The sequence below is a fragment of the Telopea speciosissima genome, chromosome 3 (assembly GCF_018873765.1).
Source record: "Telopea speciosissima isolate NSW1024214 ecotype Mountain lineage chromosome 3, Tspe_v1, whole genome shotgun sequence".
In the NCBI taxonomy this organism is placed as follows: Eukaryota; Viridiplantae; Streptophyta; class Magnoliopsida; order Proteales; family Proteaceae; genus Telopea; species Telopea speciosissima.
In genome coordinates, this window is record NC_057918.1 from 11,668,712 (window position 1) to 11,691,036 (window position 22,325).

General features: G+C 37.4%; 1 protein-coding gene across 3 annotated transcripts; it reads right to left on the minus strand.

Moving 5' to 3' along the window:
* Positions 1-718: 718 nt before the first annotated feature.
* LOC122653473 (probable methyltransferase PMT2) lies at positions 719-8,047 on the minus strand. 3 transcript variants are annotated; one of them, XM_043847317.1, is made up of 7 exons: positions 7,888-8,047; positions 6,347-6,998; positions 5,988-6,198; positions 5,476-5,770; positions 4,047-4,436; positions 1,996-2,065; positions 719-1,398 (listed from the first exon to the last, which is right to left on the minus strand). In XM_043847317.1, the coding sequence occupies exons 2-7, from the start codon at positions 6,989-6,991 to the stop codon at positions 1,153-1,155; spliced, it is 1,857 nt and encodes a 618-aa protein (XP_043703252.1). In that variant the 5' UTR covers positions 6,992-6,998; positions 7,888-8,047; the 3' UTR covers positions 719-1,152. The 3 variants fall into 3 exon arrangements, with proteins under 3 accessions (XP_043703252.1, XP_043703250.1, XP_043703251.1); XM_043847315.1 differs by lacking the exon at positions 7,888-8,047 and having other exon boundaries at positions 6,347-7,031; XM_043847316.1 differs by lacking the exon at positions 7,888-8,047 and having other exon boundaries at positions 719-1,384; positions 1,988-2,065; positions 6,347-7,031.
* Between the last annotated feature and the right edge of the window lie 14,278 nt (positions 8,048-22,325).

A 22,325-nucleotide genomic window follows, 5' to 3' on the forward strand; every position in this document is an offset into this window, starting at 1 on the left:
AAAATCTTCTAGTATAATATATTATGCATACAAATTTCTCAAATAATCATAAACTAAAGGGAAAATGATATACACTTTTTACAAATAATCTTCCCGTTTACTATTGCCCTGTTAATTACCCTATTACGAAGCTGGTTTTACCGAAAACACCCCCAATTATGCCATTGCACTGCCAGTTTTTTCCATTAAAAAAATTTCATAAGTAGATGCATATATATTATCATGATCCCCGTCCCCCCAATGTCAGTACACAGTACCCTGTGTGAACTATGTATGGCTTGACAACTTGACGACATTAAATTCAAGTTCGGTTCCAAGGTACGTTCCACCAGAACTTTTACCTACAAGTACTAATGCTAAAAAAAACAAACCCAATACTCTCATTTTTTGAATTACATGACAAATATAGAAGACTTGCATTCGGGAATAGGATTAAATCCTGGACTTGAGAATTTCAGATTTTGAAATTGTAGAAAACAAATTCGCTGTTTGGTTTAGCGTCAAGAATTTGGTGAGCAATGTCACCAAATCCAAATCCTGTGTTCCTGCGGTACAAACCCTCATCTGAAATATTATACCTCTAACCGTTTTTAGCAGCATTGGCCAAGTCTCTCTGTCATTTCACTTCGCATATATTGGGTAAAGAAATGCAACTGAGGGACATGAGATACAATTACCACAAAACGAAAGATAAATCCTTACCAACAAGAAGAGGACAAGGAACAAAACTTTCCTGCACCATGTTAGCAATTTCCTTTCAATTTATGAATTATGAACGCTGAGAAATTATAAATCTGTTTACAGATCATGGAAAGAAAACCTAACAGCCAAAAATTTAGACAGCCATTTGGCCAAAAGCTCGTTTGCAATTGTGTCGGCTGTTGGATATTTTAAAGATTACAGTACACGTAAATAGAAAACCAAAATCATTAACCTAGTGGAACTGGATAATCTATATGAGAGTACAACGAAGAACATCAATAAATATTAACTGAACATCAGAAAACTTCAGAACCCTCAACCTCAGGCTGTAACTATTCATCCACAAAAATGCCGGTGAGCAAGGAATAAGTCATGAGCTGCAAACACCTAACTGAGGGTTGTCAATACCTGCTCACAATCCTACTTGGGTTCCTCTTTTTCTCATTTCTATCAGGAGGATGTCAAGTTCTTTCCACCTACAACCCAATACTGTTTGACAGCAACCAATACTTTTTCACGGACCAGGGGACCATCCTCATGATCAACCATTTTTGCATTCCACCTCATCCCTCCCACAATCTTCTTCACCTTGATCAGCACATCAACTTCATCACGGAATATTACTGCACCCTCAGGTCTTAGAATCCGATCCATCTCTAGAAGAATGTCTTCTGCCTCACACCTGGCATTGTTTTTTGTGCAAATTTCAGGAAAAAAAGGGGCAAAAATGAAAGCTTTTACTACAAAACTCATTTAAAAGCTGGAAAAACTTCTGATGACCTTAGAAATCTGCTGGCAACCATCTAAGCTGCCAATGGCATAAAGGTATAAGAGAAGGCCAAGCAAAAGGCGCAAGAACAACTTGACCCGATTTACTAACCATCCCATTTAGATACCTTTAAAATTGGAGGAGACAATCCAGTAAAACCTAGGCCAAGAAGTTTTGATGGTTGAAAAATATAAGTTCATCAAATTTAGATCACCCTAGATAAGAACGCCTTTGAATTAGATACCTCACTCCAACCTAACTCATACACCAACTGATACATATGTTTAACTCCTGAACCAGGTCTCCAAAAAACCTAAATGATTTCCTAAACCAACTGGAGCGTGTTTAACTCCCAAATCAGGTACTAAGAAGTTAGCAACCATTCCAAAGCAAATTGATTAGTACGTTTCTTTTGATTCACACAAATTAATAAGTATGATGAACTCCCAAACCAGGTCTTTGGAAGCACTATCCAATCGTACAAGTCTGACAGCAAAATCAATACAAAAAACTTACTTGTTTTTGTATAAGCTGAAAACACCATTGGCATGAATAAGATCATACGTCCTTGGGTATGTAGAGAAAGCCTCACACCTGAACCAGGAAAAAGGAAGAATTATCAGTAAATAAATCAAGATATGAGAAAAACTAAAATATTAAGCAATTAAGCCTGGTTCAAATAGAGTTTCTTTTTTCTACTTGAATTTAGAAAACATGCCTAATTTAGAGAAGATAGAACATAGACTGTTTCAGACAGGATGCAACGACAGCGACTCTCTCTCTCTCTCTCTTTCACACACATACACAAAGTAAAAGGAAACCCCCTTCCCACACCCCAAAATAATGCAAAAATGTAACAAAACTTGGACAGGAAGATTTAACCAAACTGACCACACCCAACTGAAAGAGCATTACTACTCTATGTATCTGACAAAGTAAAACTGGGCCACCACTAGGATTTAAACCATAAAGAAATTCTGGGAATATAAAACTACAGCCTTCCAGATACAGATTAAGAAACCTGATGGATCAGGCAAATTATCGTATATTGGCGACGAATGACAACACTCTTAAATTCTCCCTGACAAGCCTCTTCTGGAGCAGGTCCTGCACCAGTGCCGTTAAGGTGTGGACTTTTCCTTACAAATATCCTAGAATTTCACTGATGCTGGGACAATATGAGTTCTCTTTTCCTCCCTCTTGGAAAGTGCAGAAAACTTCTAACAATGGATGACATGGTCTAAAGGAGGTAAAAATTTAATCAAGGCCCAAGTTTGGACGGACAAACTTCCAATTTATACTCCATATAATAGGCAGCTACAGAAGAATTTAAATAAATGCTGTAATATATCATATCAGCTAACATAATTTTGTACCCTATAAAACTTCTAACTGTTGTATACTTGTATCAGAGAACGCTGGTTGTCATTCCAATAGAGCACTTTGTGGAGGGAAGACCTCTATGGATGAAAGTCCAATAAGTGTTTGTGAGGATTCTGGAGAGGGGCATGCCTATCAACTCATCAAGTGAGAAACTCTGGAAAGTACGTGTTTTAAACCATATCAATTAACTCAAGCTTAATGCTCCAAGGTTATGTTTTACCTAAGAGCATGCCGCTTATCATTAGCATTTGATTCTTTTCTTAACATGTATATGGATCATTGATTGCATTTGATTCTTCCATTCCTTTTATATAAAAAAACGAAAAAGGAAAATTTAATCAAGGAAAGAAATAGTAGAATTGTAGAAACTATGGGAAAGCTCAAGGGGACCAAGAGAATACAACCCATATAGAAGCAAGCTAAGAATGATCTCTTTAACAAACAAACAAAAACACACACACATATAAAGATGCAAGAGAGCGAGGAGAGGGAAAGAGATGCACACACACACCACGTGTTCTTCCACATGCATAGGATAAAAATAACTCAGTATTGATACTAAAATGGATAACTGGCAGGACTCGAAGGAGAAATTTAAACAAATAAACCACCATTTTCAGTAACTTAGATATAGCAGATATAACAAGAAAAACAGGGACCAATGACTTGCACCAACCAAGAATGACACAGTGAGTGACAACAGCACAAGGGAAAGCCCAGAAAGTACTTGAATTGAAGCAACAAGAAAAAAAAACAAGGGAACATGATCTGGCCCCAGATATATTGGAGCTGCAGAACAGGTTTCACACCATGTAGTTGGTTAAGTCTTAATGACTTGACCGTATATTGCTTTTAGAGGATGGAGCAAAAGCAAGTCCTCCTGGGTAATTCAATCTGTGAGAATACTAAATAGCACGGATGGCCCAATATAACCAATGCATTTGTACCGGACGGTAAAAACTCCAGGCTGCTAAAAAGGTCAATTATCAGAATCATATGAGCACTGAAAAAGATGCCCCTCTTTCACCAAGGATATGTATAAAGTGACCCGTATACTAAAAGCTACATCATAGATGCTAATTACCATATATGAGCTGCAAACAAGAGATTTATCAAATGCTACTACCATTATTTAAGATTTTTTCTGGTGACAGAAAAGTTTTACACCAGGTTAGTGAAGTTAAGAAATTACCAGTCATGATATATGCCAATCAATCCTCGTTCATAAATAACACCAAGAGTGTCTTTATCAGCAATTGTAGGCATAACATTCATAACCCACAGTTTTGGAGATTCAAGTGCTGCCGCAAAACTTCCCATTCCAGCATTCATATCCATTATGTTGCGGTACCTCCCCGAGTCAATGATTTGATTGATCTTCTTATAAGCCTTTACATGCTTCTTCCATAATTTATTATCATCCAAATATGTCTCAACAGAAACTCCAGGGACAGATCCACCAGCTATTCTAGGGGGAACCGCATTAAGCCTCTCAGGAAAAGGTTTAAGCTCTCCTCCAGCAACTTCATCTTGATTATTAACCTCGGGATAAGGAGTTATACACACCTCCATTTTCTTGTACCTAGGACACCACCAAAAGGTAAAGTTCAGAGTGTAACAGCTTCTTAAAGGAGCAAACAAAAGGGCAATGATAAAAATTTTAAAGACACGAAAAAGAAAGAATAAAGAAGGAAAGCCATCTAAATATATTCGTCCTATCATTCTTCTAAAGCCTAGTCTATATCAACTCCATATTTGACTATGCTTGGTAGCATTTAACTGGCCTCATTAAGTCCAGACGTCTCCTACATGACTTTGAAACACTGGTGGTACCAAGTAGGCAATTTTGCTTCAACAATTTTCATTTTGTGCTATGTAAATTGTACCAACTGAAACAGCACTTGGACAGGTTATCAAGACCCAAATTAATCTTATCATGTTGAATATGGCATGAAATTCAAGTGTATGAAATAATAAAATCAAAGCAGCTCCAAGGTTATTTTTCCTGAGTTGTAAAGATTTACAAATATTTCATCCGTCCCATTATATACTCAAATTCTTTATTTGCAGCACCAATATAACCTAAATTAGAAAGTGGGTAGCTAGCTAAGTAGTCGATATGAAGATAACTCACATAGAGAGTGAAGTGATACAACATAATTTTGAAATTCAGAACTTCACTCGATTTGATTTCTGCCTAGTAAAGCAACTTAGAAAATTGCCAATATTTATACATAGGCAAAAAAGCGAATTTATTTGGGGGGGGGGGGGGGGGGCAACCAACATAAACTCAAAATCCAATGGTTAAGAAACCAGAGCCCCCAAAGAAAAAGTGATAAAGTCAAGTCAGCTTATGAAATTGAAAATGTATTAAATGAGTGAAAGGGTAATCCAACCAGGAATCAGAGCATGAAAAAGGGGATAAGCTGGAGCAATGTCAAGTAACTCAGTTTTAAAACACATTATAAACCATTTGTTCTCAGCGGCTTCAGATTGCACTAACAAACAGGACACAAACAAGAACAATACTGGCAGAAATATTGCACAACCACTGACAATAATGAACTTTCCTCTAAAAACATAATACTAATTATAAGAAATAATTAAATATATAAACATACCAAGCATCATCTGGATTTTTAGATTCACAAATAGTAGCACGAGAATCATCTTGTCTTCCTCTACATGACTCAGCATTTACTCTCTTCCTCCAGATGGCAATCTCACCCTTTTCATGCTTCTTTTCCCAGCAAAGACTTTTAGCCATCTCTTCAATCTTTCTCTGTTCCTCTTGGAGTTCCTCCTTAGGACGCTGCCATGATTTGTAGTTATTCTTCCAATTAATGGGAGGACCAGACAACACCCAGTAGCCCCCAGGTCTAAGGACTCGATCTATTTCCATCATGTACATGCCATCTGCAAAGAAAAGAGAATAATATCAGAAGGAAGCCAGCATGAACATTATAGATATAAACATCAAATGAATAACAATAATGAGCACCAATGAGAATAATAATAGAACCAATAAAGAAAAATAGAACATGGTTGCATAAGTTTCAGAAAATCCAAAAACCCATTCCATTTCAAAGAGAAGGTTTTTTTGAGACAATAGCTTGTACGTAAATTAACTAACCATTTCCATGCCATGGAATCAAACAGCGAGAACAGTGAGCCATATCAAAAGCCCTAGATGGATATGGAACCTTTATGGTTCCAAGAACACCAATAACTGCTGGCACACCTCTTTCTAAAGCAAATTGAACTTGTGCTTCATGTGAATCTCTTGGGGCAAATGACATGGCTATTACATTTCTTTTCCACAGGTATGCACCCAAACTCGCAACCTAAAGAAAGATCACCAATTGTCAGTGAATGAACTGAATCACCTAAACAACAAGGCGGCCATTCACTTCAACCAAGCTACTCAGATGTGAGATTCACAAAATAGATCATAGACCACAGAATTAATTGATTAAAAAGATCCTAACATACCCCACATCCAGTGTCCAATGCAGTTCTGACTGTGCCATTTTCAATTGGGATCACAGAAGCAAGTTGATCAATATATGTATCAGCTCCTTGAGGAAACTGTGTTCCTCCACCAGGAAACCGAAACACATTGCCCTCATATTGAATCCAGTTCTGAACAGCTTTCTCAACTGTCAAGCTCTTATATGGTGCATTTGCATAGGGTACATAATCACGACTTTTTGGCCAAGGAAAAGGAGTCACATATCCTTTAGGTGCTGGAATAAGGCAATGCAGCTTCTCTTCCTCCGGAGGACAATGCCTTTCTCTGTAATTCATATCGTCTCTGGGGAAGGTCATAGCACGACTTTGATCTTGGCAGGGTGTGTAATCAGTATACTTAGCATCGCATGGCTTAAACACTGGAGCTTTTGAATCAGAATCGTCGATTACCCCAGCATCACCACCATGGTGGGTCTCAAAATTCAGATTTGACAGGATACTGCAATCTGTCTGCTTGGTGATCGCTAAAGCTATGCTGTCACCTTTCCCAAAACCACTTTTCTGCCAAGCTCCCAAAATATAGAAGAAACAACACAAACCAATAACAATAAATATAGAGACGGAGCTCCGTGTCCTATTGTCTGATGAATTCATTTTCATAGCCATGGTGCCCCTGCAATAATTTCCAGACTGTCTCAGTAGAGCCATTGAAAGCAAAATAATAATAATAATAATAATAAAGCATAAAAAAGTACAATCTTCACATAAAAAGCTCAAATCCATATGTGCTAGCGGTACTAAAATTATAATTAAGTTCAGAAACTGAGATCATCTACGTGCAGCACTCTTCAAAATAAATCCACCCCTTTTGAGAGCAATATTCCCATTTTTGTAAATCAGAAAAGGGGACAATTCTCCTCCAATCCCAGATCTAAACTTTTTTTTTTGTAATAGTAAACTAGACGATAAATTAATTAACCATAACCAATAACAGGAAAGTACAACCCAATCGAGAATTTACTGTTTAAATTTTAATACACAGTATCTTCCAGATCTAATGCTCATAGCTAATATTCAACGTGAAATATCTTCTTGCTTCAACGGAACATAAAGCAAGAAACTAAGAAAAAAATAATTCCACAAACAGCATAAAAGCATCGGCTTGAAGCCTACTCAGTATGACAAGATTGAGTTTTTCCTCTTCCATCTTAAAGCTTCAAAGACAAAATTTTGGAAGCAGTTGTAAGAATTCAAAAACCAACAGCCATTTATAAATATATAATATATATAATTACTATAAGATCCCATCGTAGCAAACCAAATTAAGCGTGAAATAGACCGATTAAACTAGAGATCAACGAGCAAAAACTTGATTCAAAGTCTAGAATAGTAAAATAACAACTTCAATTCTCCACCTCCGATTTATGTCTGGAAATCGAAATAAGAAGTGTATCTAGCAAATTAATTTTTCACACTAGTAAGTAATTGACAGAGAATCAAGAAAACGTGCATAAGGTGAAGAAGAACGAAGAAAATTTAAAGAAAGAGCTAAGATCTCGTACCAAATTCAGGAAAAAGAGAAGAAGGACAATTCGAGATCTTGAAAATAAGATTTATTTCAACAACTTCATCACCGACGCAAGTAATGTCCTTTTATCTGGACCAGATAAAAGCTCCAAGCTCTGAGAGAGCAGAAGAAAAAAAAAGAGAACAAAAGTCGGCACAACCTACGCTTTGGAGGTGGAGGTGGAGGGAGAAGAGGTTGAGGAGGTGGACGAAAGGATTATTAAGGTTTTAGAGAGACGCGTCCATCCATCCCCAAGGACCTCACAATGCCGTACGACATGGAAAATTTTGGTTTTTATTCTGCTTTCTCTTAACGTTATAATAACTAAAAGAATTCTTTATAATTTTGTGTTTCCGCGTACACATGAGTGCGTATGCTCATTACTCATTAGTCTTGCCTTGCCAACCAGTTGGCCCAATCCCACTGCTCCGCCGTGGGGTCAATCACGAAGTACTAAAATATTGGGTCAAGTACACGTATCCCTTAGAATGCAACCAATATTTCTCGTACCTCTAACGGCTCAATATTCCACGTACCACTTCTGATTTACACCCCAAATGCCATTTAAATTCACATCAGGTATTAAATACTATAAAATGACCAAACTACCCTATCTTCTATCTTTTCTAAAATTTGAAAAGACCTAATTGCCCTAACCTATTTGTTAAAATTTGAAAAAGACTAAAATGGCCATATCTTTCCCAAATCATCATCTTCTTTTACATACTCACCATCACCACCTCCACCACCACCACCGCCACTGCCGCCACTATTCTTATATGATCTCTGATCCTCAATAGCAATAATCTTCGCAGCACCTGTAACACAACCCATAAAGTGGCAGGAAAGAACATACAGTGGTTGTAATATCTGCAGTGGGAAAATAAAATTCTTCACCCCTCCAATAAATGAAAACCAGAAATCAGTAAGGAAACCCTACATCGGAAATGCAGACATTAAAAATATATTTAATAAATGGCAAAAGGTTTTCTGGTCGGCAGTGCAGATAAGGGAATCCATGGTCGGGAGTAATCTGATCCGTGTAAATGGTATCATTAAATCTCGTTCGTTAATTGATTTTTTAAACATCATACGGCATACGCTTTGTTTTTTTCTTTTGTATACTACGGTGTATATGATCCCAAATACGCACTCTCTCTCTCTCTCTCTCCTGTCGAACGCTTGGTTCTCGGTTGGGCCTACTCTCGACTCCCAGATTTCGAACCCCAATCTCTCTTATTCTTCTCTACGCGTTCTCTCACCTGTACCAGAGAGCAATCTAGATGCTGTAGATGGTTTCTGGTGATGGCGAAACTAGAGGGAAAACGATCGTATTTTTGTTGAATAGTCGGCGGAGTATAGAAGAGAGAGATGAATCACAGTGCCGCTATCTTAATTGCCTAGCCCCCGATCTTGCTGCCTTACACTCTCATTAGCAATTTGCAGAACTTGAGGATGAATGGGTATCCTGCCTCTGCGCTCTCTGTCTCTCACCTTTCATCTTCTCTTATTCTCTCTTTTCCTTTCTAAATGCAGTGGGTTAGGAATATCACTTTTTATTTTTCGGGGGGGGGGGGGTGGTTAAGAATTAGGAATACCTCTACATTCATTCATACAGACAAAAGTTCACTTATTGTATGGATTACTCAAATATCTAAATACCCTATACATCCATACATATCTGTGGATTTGTCGTTCTGAATTTTTAAAATTTTTGCACATGATAATATCCAAATGTATTTGTATGTGTTTGTACAGGTCATGTTAGTGCCCAATGCCTGAAAAATCGAAATGAACTTGTTGGCAGTCTATCCCAATTTAGCTGCAGTAATTTACTTCTTGCTGATATTGACTTGGGATGTCACCAACTTTTCTTCCCCTATCAAATAGAAGGTTTTTTGCAGATATGGTAGGACCTCTAGTTGAGATAGAGTGTCCAACTTGGCAATGATACAATGGTGTTGAAGGTTGATTTGTTGTTTATAAGTTTGTTTTGCAGATCATCTTTATAACTTAGTGATGCTCATAGTAATTGATTTATTGCATTTGGACAAAGACCCCAAAAAAACACCCTTTTTCCTTGGTATGCTGGTTCTGTATCATATTGAATTTGAATATGGAATCTTGGGTGTTCTTATCAATTGTCACAGAATGGTTACAGGAAACCAATGTTGTGCTTAGGAAACTCTTGCATAAACTCTAAGATAGAAGGGTTTTCTACTTTTTCTTTATGATAGGTAGAAGTTAGATTCAATATGCCTAAAGTGATTCTCTGCAAAATTGGGAAAAGTATGGGTCCTTGCAAAGGAGAAGCAGAAGAGGGAGGATTTGTTGAAAGATTCTAGTATTCCAAAAAGGAAAAAAGATTAGTTGGAGGTAGAATTTTTTCATTAAAATGACTTGTGTAGGTGATGAGTATTCAGATGATTTCTATAGCATTGCAAATGTTGCAAATCAGTTATTTCCTTCAGGTTGCAAAACATTGGATTGATGGAAAACAGATATGCAAAGGTGAAAATGCACATATTGTTGTTAAGAGTTTCTTGCCCTATCAAAGATGCTTCTGTTTGTTACTTTTTAGAGAGCTTCATTAGTTCTTTTTCTTTTTAATCTGACAGCCTTGTTGTTCAGAGATTGGCTAAAGCTTTCATGGCTACTGCTGCCGGATCTGCCTCTATCTCTTTCAACTCTGCCACGGTTGTGGCCAAATCTGCCCTTTCCGGTGGTCGAACTGGTCAGAGGATTGTGCAGTTTCTGCAATGGCATAATCCGAAATATAAGAACATATTTATGAGATTGAGAGATTTATTTGAGATTTAAGATTATGTAGAATTCATGAACATTGAAGAGATTCTGTTATTTTGGGGTTAAAATCTCTCTCTCTCTCTCTCTCTCTCTCTCTGCGAGCTACGCATCAACGACTTGTGTTTTGGATGGCTTATTTTTATTTGCAAGTGTTTTTTGTTAGGCTTCAAATTGCTAACCCTTACTGTTAAGTTAATGTATTGCATGTATTTGACCATTTTGTTGGAGTGGCTTTGTGTGATATTGGCTTGAGTTGTCATTAATTCCTATGATGAAAGATTAATGTTTATGTTGGCTTTGAATGGTTAGTTGGTCCATGCTAGATTTTGCATAATTATGGACTGTGCACATCAGCACTTTTTCCTTGTAAAAATTACATCATTTTTAATGTTCTGATATCTGATATATGTATTGGTATAATCTGAGAAGCAAACCAATTCCCATTTCACTTTTCGTAGTTGAGATGGATCACTTGGGCTGTTGTGCAACATCAGTCCAAATACGTAAAAGTATTTCACCATAGCAATGCTCGATTTATTCGTTGCCTTGGCATCTTGTATTGAACCTGAGATTCCATTATTGCCTTTCTCAATGGTTATTGAAGGCCAGCGTGGTTCCTTTGTTTCTGTCTTAAAAATGCCACTAGTTTCAATATACTGAATTTAACCCATCAACTGGAACGATACCCAAGCTGCTTCCTCTGCCTCTTTTTTTATAGATGGACCCTCTCTTTCATATGGATGGTTTTTTAGGTGTGGACCCTCTCTTGTCATTTGGATGGTTTTGTAGGTGTGGTTTCTATCATCTTCATCTGTTTCCTACAGTCCTTAATTTGTTTCATAGTATTTTAAAGAGGACTGATCTGTGCAGGTATAATTTTTTGTCAACTAGAAAATGCTTTTGATTCGTCTTAATTGCAAGGTCTAGTCATTGAATTCATTATATTCTTAGTTAATCTGGTTTTGTAGTTTCTTGTTTAAGGTGATTCAAGGACAGATGGTTTTGTTTAGGAGTAATACATTTATATACCTTCAAGGACAAATCTGATTGCTTAAGAATTATACATTCATTTAAGAATGATATGTCAATATAGCTAATGGAACACCCAAATGGTTCTTTCTGTTACATTCATTTAAAAGTTTATATCTATTGACAAGTAAAAATTTTCAGGTCTCTCTATCCTTATGTTCTTGGCTTTTTTTTTTCCCTCTCCTCCTCCCCATCTGATGGCCACTAGGCTGAGAAATTGTTTCCACCTTTTTATAATAAGTTAGTAATCTCTTGTCTTGGACTAATAATATGTCTGGGATGATGTCTTGAGTTAAAACCTGATTGACATGTATGCAAAAAGTGGTCGGTTTGATTTTGCTGGAACAGAATACAGAAGAATGATTTTCTTTTCATGGAATGCAATTATTACTTGGTGCTTATTGTCAGGAACCATGCCTACAATGTATGCCTTAACCACATGATTTTTGTTGATCTCTTTCATTGATTGCTTGTGGACTATCATGTTTGACATGATTTATATTGATCTCTTTTCATTGTAGTGGATGATGCACTATCTCAATCTTAGGTGTTAACTCTATTCAATTTATGAATTGTGGTATATATAATTAATGAATTCCATTTTCAGTTCTCTAGACTTATTTGTTATTTTTGTAGGGCAGCAGGATAGTAGTTGACTAATGATTTATGAGAGTAGCTGAGGATTGATGATTTATGATAGGGGCTGTCTTAAGACTTTCTTTATGAGATGTATCATGCGTGGCTGCATTTGGAATTGATAATTTTCATTTCAGTAGGTTTTAACTTATCAGTGTTGAATAGTGGATTATTCACATTCAATGGATGAATGGTTCATGGACGCTTTACTGCTATTTCTTATTTGAGATATAGATCATGATGCAACCACATGATCTATTTTAATTGACATTGTAAAACTGAATTAACATGAAACCGTTTCAGTCATCCAATTCAATGTATTTGATGTTTGGTGACTTGTGAATCTTCTCAATGATAGTTGCTCTCTTTTGCTTTCTTATATGAGAGTCTTTAGCTCAAACAGGTAGAGCACTTGGGGATTCCCAATATATGGTGGTTCGAATCCACCAAGACTCATTTATTGTTATTAAGTCTAGGGTAAATTACTTTGTACACCTGCACCCCCCTTGCGTGAGATCGAGATGCATAACAAACGGATATCGATCAAGGATTGTGGTGAGTAGCTCATAATGGAGGGGCTTGAGTCTTCCGGTGTTGAGCTTCAACAGCGTAGAAGGATTTGCAGACTATAGATAATGATTTCTTGTCAAGAGGATTTTCATAGAGGAATTCAAGAATCACATAGAGAATTTCTTCAGTGAGGAGATCAAAAGGGTTGAAGCCCAAGCCTTTCATGTTGAGGCATCATAAGATGCACAGTATATGACATTTTGTTTAGTTCCCCTCATCCACACATCAACGCATGTGACAAGTGTCCTCCCCCTCCCCCCCTAATGGTGGAGTCGGACAACAAAGAGCTGATCACTTCATTATCACGTAATGAATCCTTGAATCAGATTCCAACGCTGAACATAGTTGGGGATATCCTCCATCTTGCAACTTTTTAACTTCTGTTCGTTTCACCATATTTCTAGGAAGATTAAAAACGAGGCGACTCCCGGCTCGAAGGGTGTTGTCCATAACGTGTAGGACTTCTTGGCCCATTTCCTCCCCATGAATGTCTGATATTTGTACTTTGGATATTGTGTGTCGTTCACGTTTCAATAAATAGCTTCCTTTATGCAGTGTTTTCCCAAAAAATTCCATCAATGTTTATTTTAATGAGATCATAGTGGAGGCAAAATAAGATCGATTCAGGTCATCATTTGGATTAGTTTCCATGGTTGACATGCTCGACACTTAAGACAAGTGGGAAAATATATATTCCAAATCCAACAAACCAGGTCAAATTGTTTGCCCTGAAAACCAATCAGTGTTTAATTTTGCAAGGAAGTGGCAAAAAAAATAAAAAATAAAAAATTGGACATTTAGTGAAAGGAATCGGTTGCTCTAGTTGACACATCAATGAACATTAACCATTTTATTCCTAAGATTGACAATAGAGTCGTTGTCGCCGAATTTGATCGATGTCGTGGATAACTTGCAAAGATGAAGGGCACAAGGGGAACTTGGAGCGGACTTGAGGCCTAAGTCGGACCGAGCAACAACAATTACGAGGGGAATTCGAAAGAATAGTAGTTGTTGAATGAATGTATCTTGGCTCCCCTTAACTATATAAAGGACAAACAGTTGCAGAGTCTAGACTCTAGACTGGAGTAAAAGTCCATTGATGTTTAGTACTTATTTTATTTTAATGTGATCATAGAAGAGGCAACATAATATCCATTTGGATCAGCATTTGGATTAATTACCATAGTTGACAAGTTAGTACTTGTGACAGGTTAGAACAAAAAATTCCAAATCCAACAAATTGAAAATTTGGAAGGGAATGAAACTAGGGGAAAATTGGTAACTAGACTCCTCCAGTAGGGGTAGTTTTTGTAATTTCTAGAAACACAAGCAATTTTAAATTTTGAGAGGTAATTTTGAATTTTGAAGTGAGCTCAGTCTACCAACCATTGGATAGACATGGAATTCGATGTCGCAGCTTGGGAGTGGGCGCACGATGATGCTCAACCCCAGGCCATAGAGGATCTAAATATCGTTAACCATTTGAGTCCTTAGGTTGACAAGGTCCATCGATCATATGATTCCAATCACCATAGAGTCTATAGGGCAAATCTTCTACCCAAAAGCGAGAAAAAAAGGGCTAGTCCCTGTTGATGCCACGTGGAATCCAATAGACTAGTGTGCATTATTTTCACATTTGATATTCAAAATCAAAACCTGTAGAAAATCATGGAAATCCCCAAGAGAATCCCTCCAAGAGAGTGAAATCTAATTGGAATCGGCACATTAATCATATTGGACCGGGCATTCCTTCCCCATCTAAATATGAAACCCTTTCCACTTCGCCGTTTATTTTTCACCTGCTCAATCGTCGCTCCATCTCTTTCTTGCTCTTTGAAGGACGAAGGCCGTCATCTTTGCAAAACCTCGACTCGCATCCCATTTCCTCTCCACTTCCTCGTCAACCACTGACCTTCTTTAACAACCTCCAGTGCTACTGCTTGTTGCTCTGCGATACGGCTCTTTGAGATCTGCTGCGCATTACCTTTGTGTCAAATTTTGGTGGAAACATGGTGAGAAACCCTACCCTCTCGAACTTGGGATGAGTATACACTACAAGATATTCAGTGCACGGCTCTGCGCAACCATCATTTCTTCTCTGCTACGCATTGCTACGAGAGGGCAAGTTTTGGTCGGACTTGAATTTGAAATTAGTAATTGCATCTATTGCAGGTATTGTTCTTAATTTTCATTTTATATTTTTGTTTTACTTGTTTTTCGTGTAATGAACAAATTCCTAGCGGAGTTCCTTGACATTGCGATTGATGCGGGAAGAGAGCCGAGAGGTCTTGTCGAAAACATTGTTTTTTATTTATTTCACGGTTATTCGTTTAAAGGAGACACCAAGTTTCTTTTACAACACCTCAAACCTCGTCCTTCTTTTCCCTTGCTTTGCGAGATAATTGAAAAGGATTTTACGAAACTAGCGAGTCAAGCATAAAGGTCGTATCTTTCCGCCTTTACAAATGCCCTACCGACCTTTATGCTTGACTCGCTAGTTTCGTAAAATCCTTTTGAATTATCTGCAAAGCAAGGGAAAAGAAGGACGAGGTTTGAGGTGTTGTAAAAGAAACTTGGTGTCTCCTTTAAACGAATAATGTGAAATAAATAAAAACAATGTTTTCGATAAGACCTCTCGACTCTCTTCCCGCATCAATCGCAATGTCAAGGAACTCCGCTTAGGAATTTGTTCATTACACGTAAAAACAAGTAAAACAAAAATATAAAATGAAAATTAAGAACAATACCGCAATAGATGCAATTACTAATTTCAAATTCAAGTCCGACCAAAACTTGCCCTCTCGTAGCAATGCGTAGTGTAGAAGAAATGATGGCTGCGCAGAGCAGCACTGTAATATCTTGTAGTGTATACTCATCCCAAGTTCGAGAGGGTAGGGTTTCTCACCATGTTTCCACCAAAATTTGACACAAAGGTAATGCGCAGCAGATCTCAAAGAGCCGTATCGCAGAGCAACAAAGCAGAAATGGGAGGTTGTTAAAGAAGGTCGTGGCTGACGAGGAAGTGGAGAGGAAATGGGGATGCGAGTCGAGGTTTTGCAAAGATGACGGCCTTCGTCCTTCAAAGAGCAAGAAAGAGATGGAGCGACGATTGAGCAGGTGAAAATAAACAAGGAAGTGGAAAGGGTTTCATATTTAGATGGGGAAGGAATGCCCGGTCCAATATGATTAATGTGCCGATTCCAATTAGATTTCACTCTCTTGGAGGGATTCTCTCATGGATTTCCATGATTTTCACAGGTTTTGATTTTGAATATCAAATGTGAAAATAATGCACACTAGTCTATTGGATTCCACGTGGCATCAACAGGACTAGCCCTTTTTTTCTCGCTTTTGGGTAGAAGATTTGCCCTATAGACTCTATGGTGATTGGAATCATATGATCGATGGACCTTGTCAACCTAAGGACTCAAATGGTTAACGATATTTAGATCCTCTATGGCCTGGGGTTGAGCAGCCATCGTGCGCTCCACTCCCAAGTCGCGACATCGAATTCCATGTCTATCCAATGGTTGGTAGACGGAGCTCACTTCAAAATTCAAAATTACCTCTCAAAATTTAAAATTGCTTGTGTTTCTAGAAATTACAAAACTACCCCTACTGGAGGAGTCTAGTTACCAATTTTCCCTAGTTTCATTCCCTTCCAAATTTTCAATTTGTTGGATTTGGAATTTTTGTTCTAACCTGTCACAAGTACTAACTTGTCAACTATGGTAATTAATCCAAATGCTGATCCAAATGGATATTATGTTGCCTCTTCTATGATCACATTAAAATAAAATAAGTACTAAACATCAATGGACTTTACTCCACCAGAGTCTAGACTCTGCAACTGTTTGTCCTTTATATAGTTAAGGGGAGCCAAGATACATTCATTCAACAACTACTATTCTTTCGAATTCCTCCTCGTAATTGTTGTTGCTCGGTCCGACTTAGGCCTCGAAGTCCGCTCCAAGTTCCCCTTGTGCCCTTCATCTTTGCAAGTTATCCACGACATCGATCAAATTCGACGACAAAGACTCTATTGTCAATCTTAGGAATAAAATGGTTAATGTTCATTGATGTGTCAACTAGAGCAACCGATTCCTTTCACTAAATGTCCAATTTTTTATTTTTTATTTTTTTGCCACTTCCTGCAAAATTAAACACTCGATTGGTTTTCGTGGCAAACAATTTGACCTGGTTTGTTGGATTTGGAATATATATTTTCCCACTTGTCTTAAGTGTCGAGCATGTCAACCATGGAAACTAATCCAAATGATGACCGAATCGATCTTATTTTGCCTCCACTATGATCTCATTAAAATAAACATTGATGGAATTTTTGGGAAAACACTCGCATAAAGGAAGCTATTTATTGAAACGTGAACGACACACAATATCCAAAGTACAAATATCGACATTCATGGGGAGGAAATGGGCCAAGAAGTCCTACACGTTATGGACAACACCCTTCGAGTCGGGAGTCAGCTACGTTTTTAATCTTCCTAGAAATATGGTGAAACGAACAGAAGTAAAAAGTTGCAAGATGGAGGATATCCCCAACTATGTTCAGCGTTGGAATCTGATTCAAGGATTCATTACGTGATAATGAAGTGATCAGCTCTTTGTTGTCCGACTCCACCATTAGGGGAGGGGAGGACACTTGTCACATGCGTTGATGTGTGGATGAGGGGAACTAAACAAAATGTCATATACTGTGCATCTTATGATGCCTCAACATGAAAGGCTTGGGCTTCAACCCTTTTGATCTCCTCACTGAAGAAATTCTCTATGTGATTCTTGAATTCCTCTATGAAAATCCTCTTGACAAGAAATCATTATCTATAGTCTGCAAATCCTTCTACCGTTGAAGCTCAACACCGGAAGACTCAAGCCCCTCCATTATGAGCTACTCACCACAATCCTTGATCGATATCCGTTTGTTATGCATCTCGATCTCACGCAAGGGGGGGGGGGGTTGCAGGTGTACAAAGTAATTTACCCTAGACTTAATAACAATAAATGAGTCTTGGTGGATTCGAACCACCATATATTGGGGAATCCCCAAGTGCTCTACCTGTTTGAGCTAAAGACTCTCATATAAGAAAGCAAAAGAGAGCAACTATCATTGAGAAGATTCACAAGTCACCAAACATCAAATACATTGAATTGGATGACTGAAACGGTTTCATGTTAATTCAGTTTTACAATGTCAATTAAAATAGATCATGTGGTTGCATCATGATCTATATCTCAAATAAGAAATAGCAGTAAAGCGTCCATGAACCATTCATCCATTGAATGTGAATAATCCACTATTCAACACTGATAAGTTAAAACCTACTGAAATGAAAATTATCAATTCCAAATGCAGCCACGCATGATACATCTCATAAAGAAAGTCTTAAGACAGCCCCTATCATAAATCATCAATCCTCAGCTACTCTCATAAATCATTAGTCAACTACTATCCTGCTGCCCTACAAAAATAACAAATAAGTCTAGAGAACTGAAAATGGAATTCATTAATTATATATACCACAATTCATAAATTGAATAGAGTTAACACCTAAGATTGAGATAGTGCATCATCCACTACAATGAAAAGAGATCAATATAAATCATGTCAAACATGATAGTCCACAAGCAATCAATGAAAGAGATCAACAAAAATCATGTGGTTAAGGCATACATTGTAGGCATGGTTCCTGACAATAAGCACCAAGTAATAATTGCATTCCATGAAAAGAAAATCATTCTTCTGTATTCTGTTCCAGCAAAATCAAACCGACCACTTTTGCATACATGTCAATCAGGTTTTAACTCAAGACATCATCCCAGACATATTATTAGTCCAAGACAAGAGATTACTAACTTATTATAAAAAGGTGGAAACAATTTCTCAGCCTAGTGGCCATCAGATGGGGGAGGAGGAGAGGGAAAAAACAAAAGCCAAGAACATAAGGATAGAGAGACCTGAAAATTTTTACTTGTCAATAGATATAAACTTTTAAATGAATGTAACAGAAAGAACCATTTGGGTGTTCCATTAGCTATATTGACATATCATTCTTAAATGAATGTATAATTCTTAAGCAATCAGATTTGTCCTTGAAGGTATATAAATGTATTACTCCTAAACAAAACCATCTGTCCTTGAATCACCTTAAACAAGAAACTACAAAACCAGATTAACTAAGAATATAATGAATTCAATGACTAGACCTTGCAATTAAGACGAATCAAAAGCATTTTCTAGTTGACAAAAATTATACCTGCACAGATCAGTCCTCTTTAAAATACTATGAAACAAATTAAGGACTGTAGGAAACAGATGAAGATGATAGAAACCACACCTACAAAACCATCCAAATGACAAGAGAGGGTCCACACCTAAAAAACCATCCATATGAAAGAGAGGGTCCATCTATAAAAAAGAGGCAGAGGAAGCAGCTTGGGTATCGTTCCAGTTGATGGGTTAAATTCAGTATATTGAAACTAGTGGCATTTTTAAGACAGAAACAAAGGAACCACGCTGGCCTTCAATAACCATTGAGAAAGGCAATAATGGAATCTCAGGTTCAATACAAGATGCCAAGGCAAGCGAATAAATCGAGCATTGCTATGGTGAAATACTTTTACGTATTTGGACTGATGTTGCACAACAGCCCAAGTGATCCATCTCAACTACGAAAAGTGAAATGGGAATTGGTTTGCTTCTCAGATTATACCAATACATATATCAGATATCAGAACATTAAAAATGATGTAATTTTTACAAGGAAAAAGTGCTGATGTGCACAGTCCATAATTATGCAAAATCTAGCATGGACCAACTAACCATTCAAAGCCAACATAAACATTAATCTTTCATCATAGGAATTAATGACAACTCAAGCCAATATCACACAAAGCCACTCCAACAAAATGGTCAAATACATGCAATACATTAACTTAACAGTAAGGGTTAGCAATTTGAAGCCTAACAAAAAACACTTGCAAATAAAAATAAGCCATCCAAAACACAAGTCGTTGATGCGTAGCTCGCAGAGAGAGAGAGAGAGAGAGAGAGAGATTTTAACCCCAAAATAACAGAATCTCTTCAATGTTCATGAATTCTACATAATCTTAAATCTCAAATAAATCTCTCAATCTCATAAATATGTTCTTATATTTCGGATTATGCCATTGCAGAAACTGCACAATCCTCTGACCAGTTCGACCACCGGAAAGGGCAGATTTGGCCACAACCGTGGCAGAGTTGAAAGAGATAGAGGCAGATCCGGCAGCAGTAGCCATGAAAGCTTTAGCCAATCTCTGAACAACAAGGCTGTCAGATTAAAAAGAAAAAGAACTAATGAAGCTCTCTAAAAAGTAACAAACAGAAGCATCTTTGATAGGGCAAGAAACTCTTAACAACAATATGTGCATTTTCACCTTTGCATATCTGTTTTCCATCAATCCAATGTTTTGCAACCTGAAGGAAATAACTGATTTGCAACATTTGCAATGCTATAGAAATCATCTGAATACTCATCACCTACACAAGTCATTTTAATGAAAAATTCTACCTCCAACTAATCTTTTTTCCTTTTTGGAATACTAGAATCTTTCAACAAATCCTCCCTCTTCTGCTTCTCCTTTGCAAGGACCCATACTTTTCCCAATTTTGCAGAGAATCACTTTAGGCATATTGAATCTAACTTCTACCTATCATAAAGAAAAAGTAGAAAACCCTTCTATCTTAGAGTTTATGCAAGAGTTTCCTAAGCACAACATTGGTTTCCTGTAACCATTCTGTGACAATTGATAAGAACACCCAAGATTCCATATTCAAATTCAATATGATACAGAACCAGCATACCAAGGAAAAAGGGTGTTTTTTGGGGTCTTTGTCCAAATGCAATAAATCAATTACTATGAGCATCACTAAGTTATAAAGATGATCTGCAAAACAAACTTATAAACAACAAATCAACCTTCAACACCATTGTATCATTGCCAAGTTGGACACTCTATCTCAACTAGAGGTCCTACCATATCTGCAAAAAACCTTCTATTTGATAGGGGAAGAAAAGTTGGTGACATCCCAAGTCAATATCAGCAAGAAGTAAATTACTGCAGCTAAATTGGGATAGACTGCCAACAAGTTCATTTCGATTTTTCAGGCATTGGGCACTAACATGACCTGTACAAACACATACAAATACATTTGGATATTATCATGTGCAAAAATTTTAAAAATTCAGAACGACAAATCCACAGATATGTATGGATGTATAGGGTATTTAGATATTTGAGTAATCCATACAATAAGTGAACTTTTGTCTGTATGAATGAATGTAGAGGTATTCCTAATTCTTAACCACCCCCCCCCCCCCCGAAAAAAAAAGTGATAATCCTAACCCACTGCATTTAGAAAGGAAAAGAGAGAATAAGAGAAGATGAAAGGTGAGAGACAGAGAGCGCAGAGGCAGGATACCCATTCATCCTCAAGTTCTGCAAATTGCTAATGAGAGTGTAAGGCAGCAAGATCGGGGCTAGGCAATTAAGATAGCGGCACTGTGATTCATCTCTCTCTTCTATACTCCGCCGACTATTCAACAAAAATACGATCGTTTTCCCTCTAGTTTCGCCATCACCAGAAACCATCTACAGCATCTAGATTGCTCTCTGGTACAGGTGAGAGAACGCGTAGAGAAGAATAAGAGAGATTGGGGTTCGAAATCTGGGAGTCGAGAGTAGGCCCAACCGAGAACCAAGCGTTCGACAGGAGAGAGAGAGAGAGAGAGTGCGTATTTGGGATCATATACACCGTAGTATACAAAAGAAAAAAACAAAGCGTATGCCGTATGATGTTTAAAAAATCAATTAACGAACGAGATTTAATGATACCATTTACACGGATCAGATTACTCCCGACCATGGATTCCCTTATCTGCACTGCCGACCAGAAAACCTTTTGCCCATTATTATTAGGAAAAATACCTTAATATTCAATCTAATAGTTTGAAGGATCAAGTCGTACACCATAGTAAGAATACTAATTTAAATATTTTTATTGTTATTTTAATATCACTTGCCCACATTTTAATTGAAATAAAATGGAACCCCTGTAGATCATGATGGGCATGATTTTAAGGGGGGCTTCTTCTCATTGATTATGCTTGCCGTGTCCTTAACAAAGTAAGGCCATGATTTTACGTGGAGATTGCTTTCAGATTCTAATCTGTGACCACTTGATCACAAATCTAACAATCGAACAATCATACGATTGAAATTTTTCTCTATACAAGGGTACAAAAGAAAGGGAAAAAGAGATAAAAGAAAATAAATCTTCTGATGGACCTTTGATCTTCGAATGTTAGTACTCATTAGGTTTATATCTTCAAA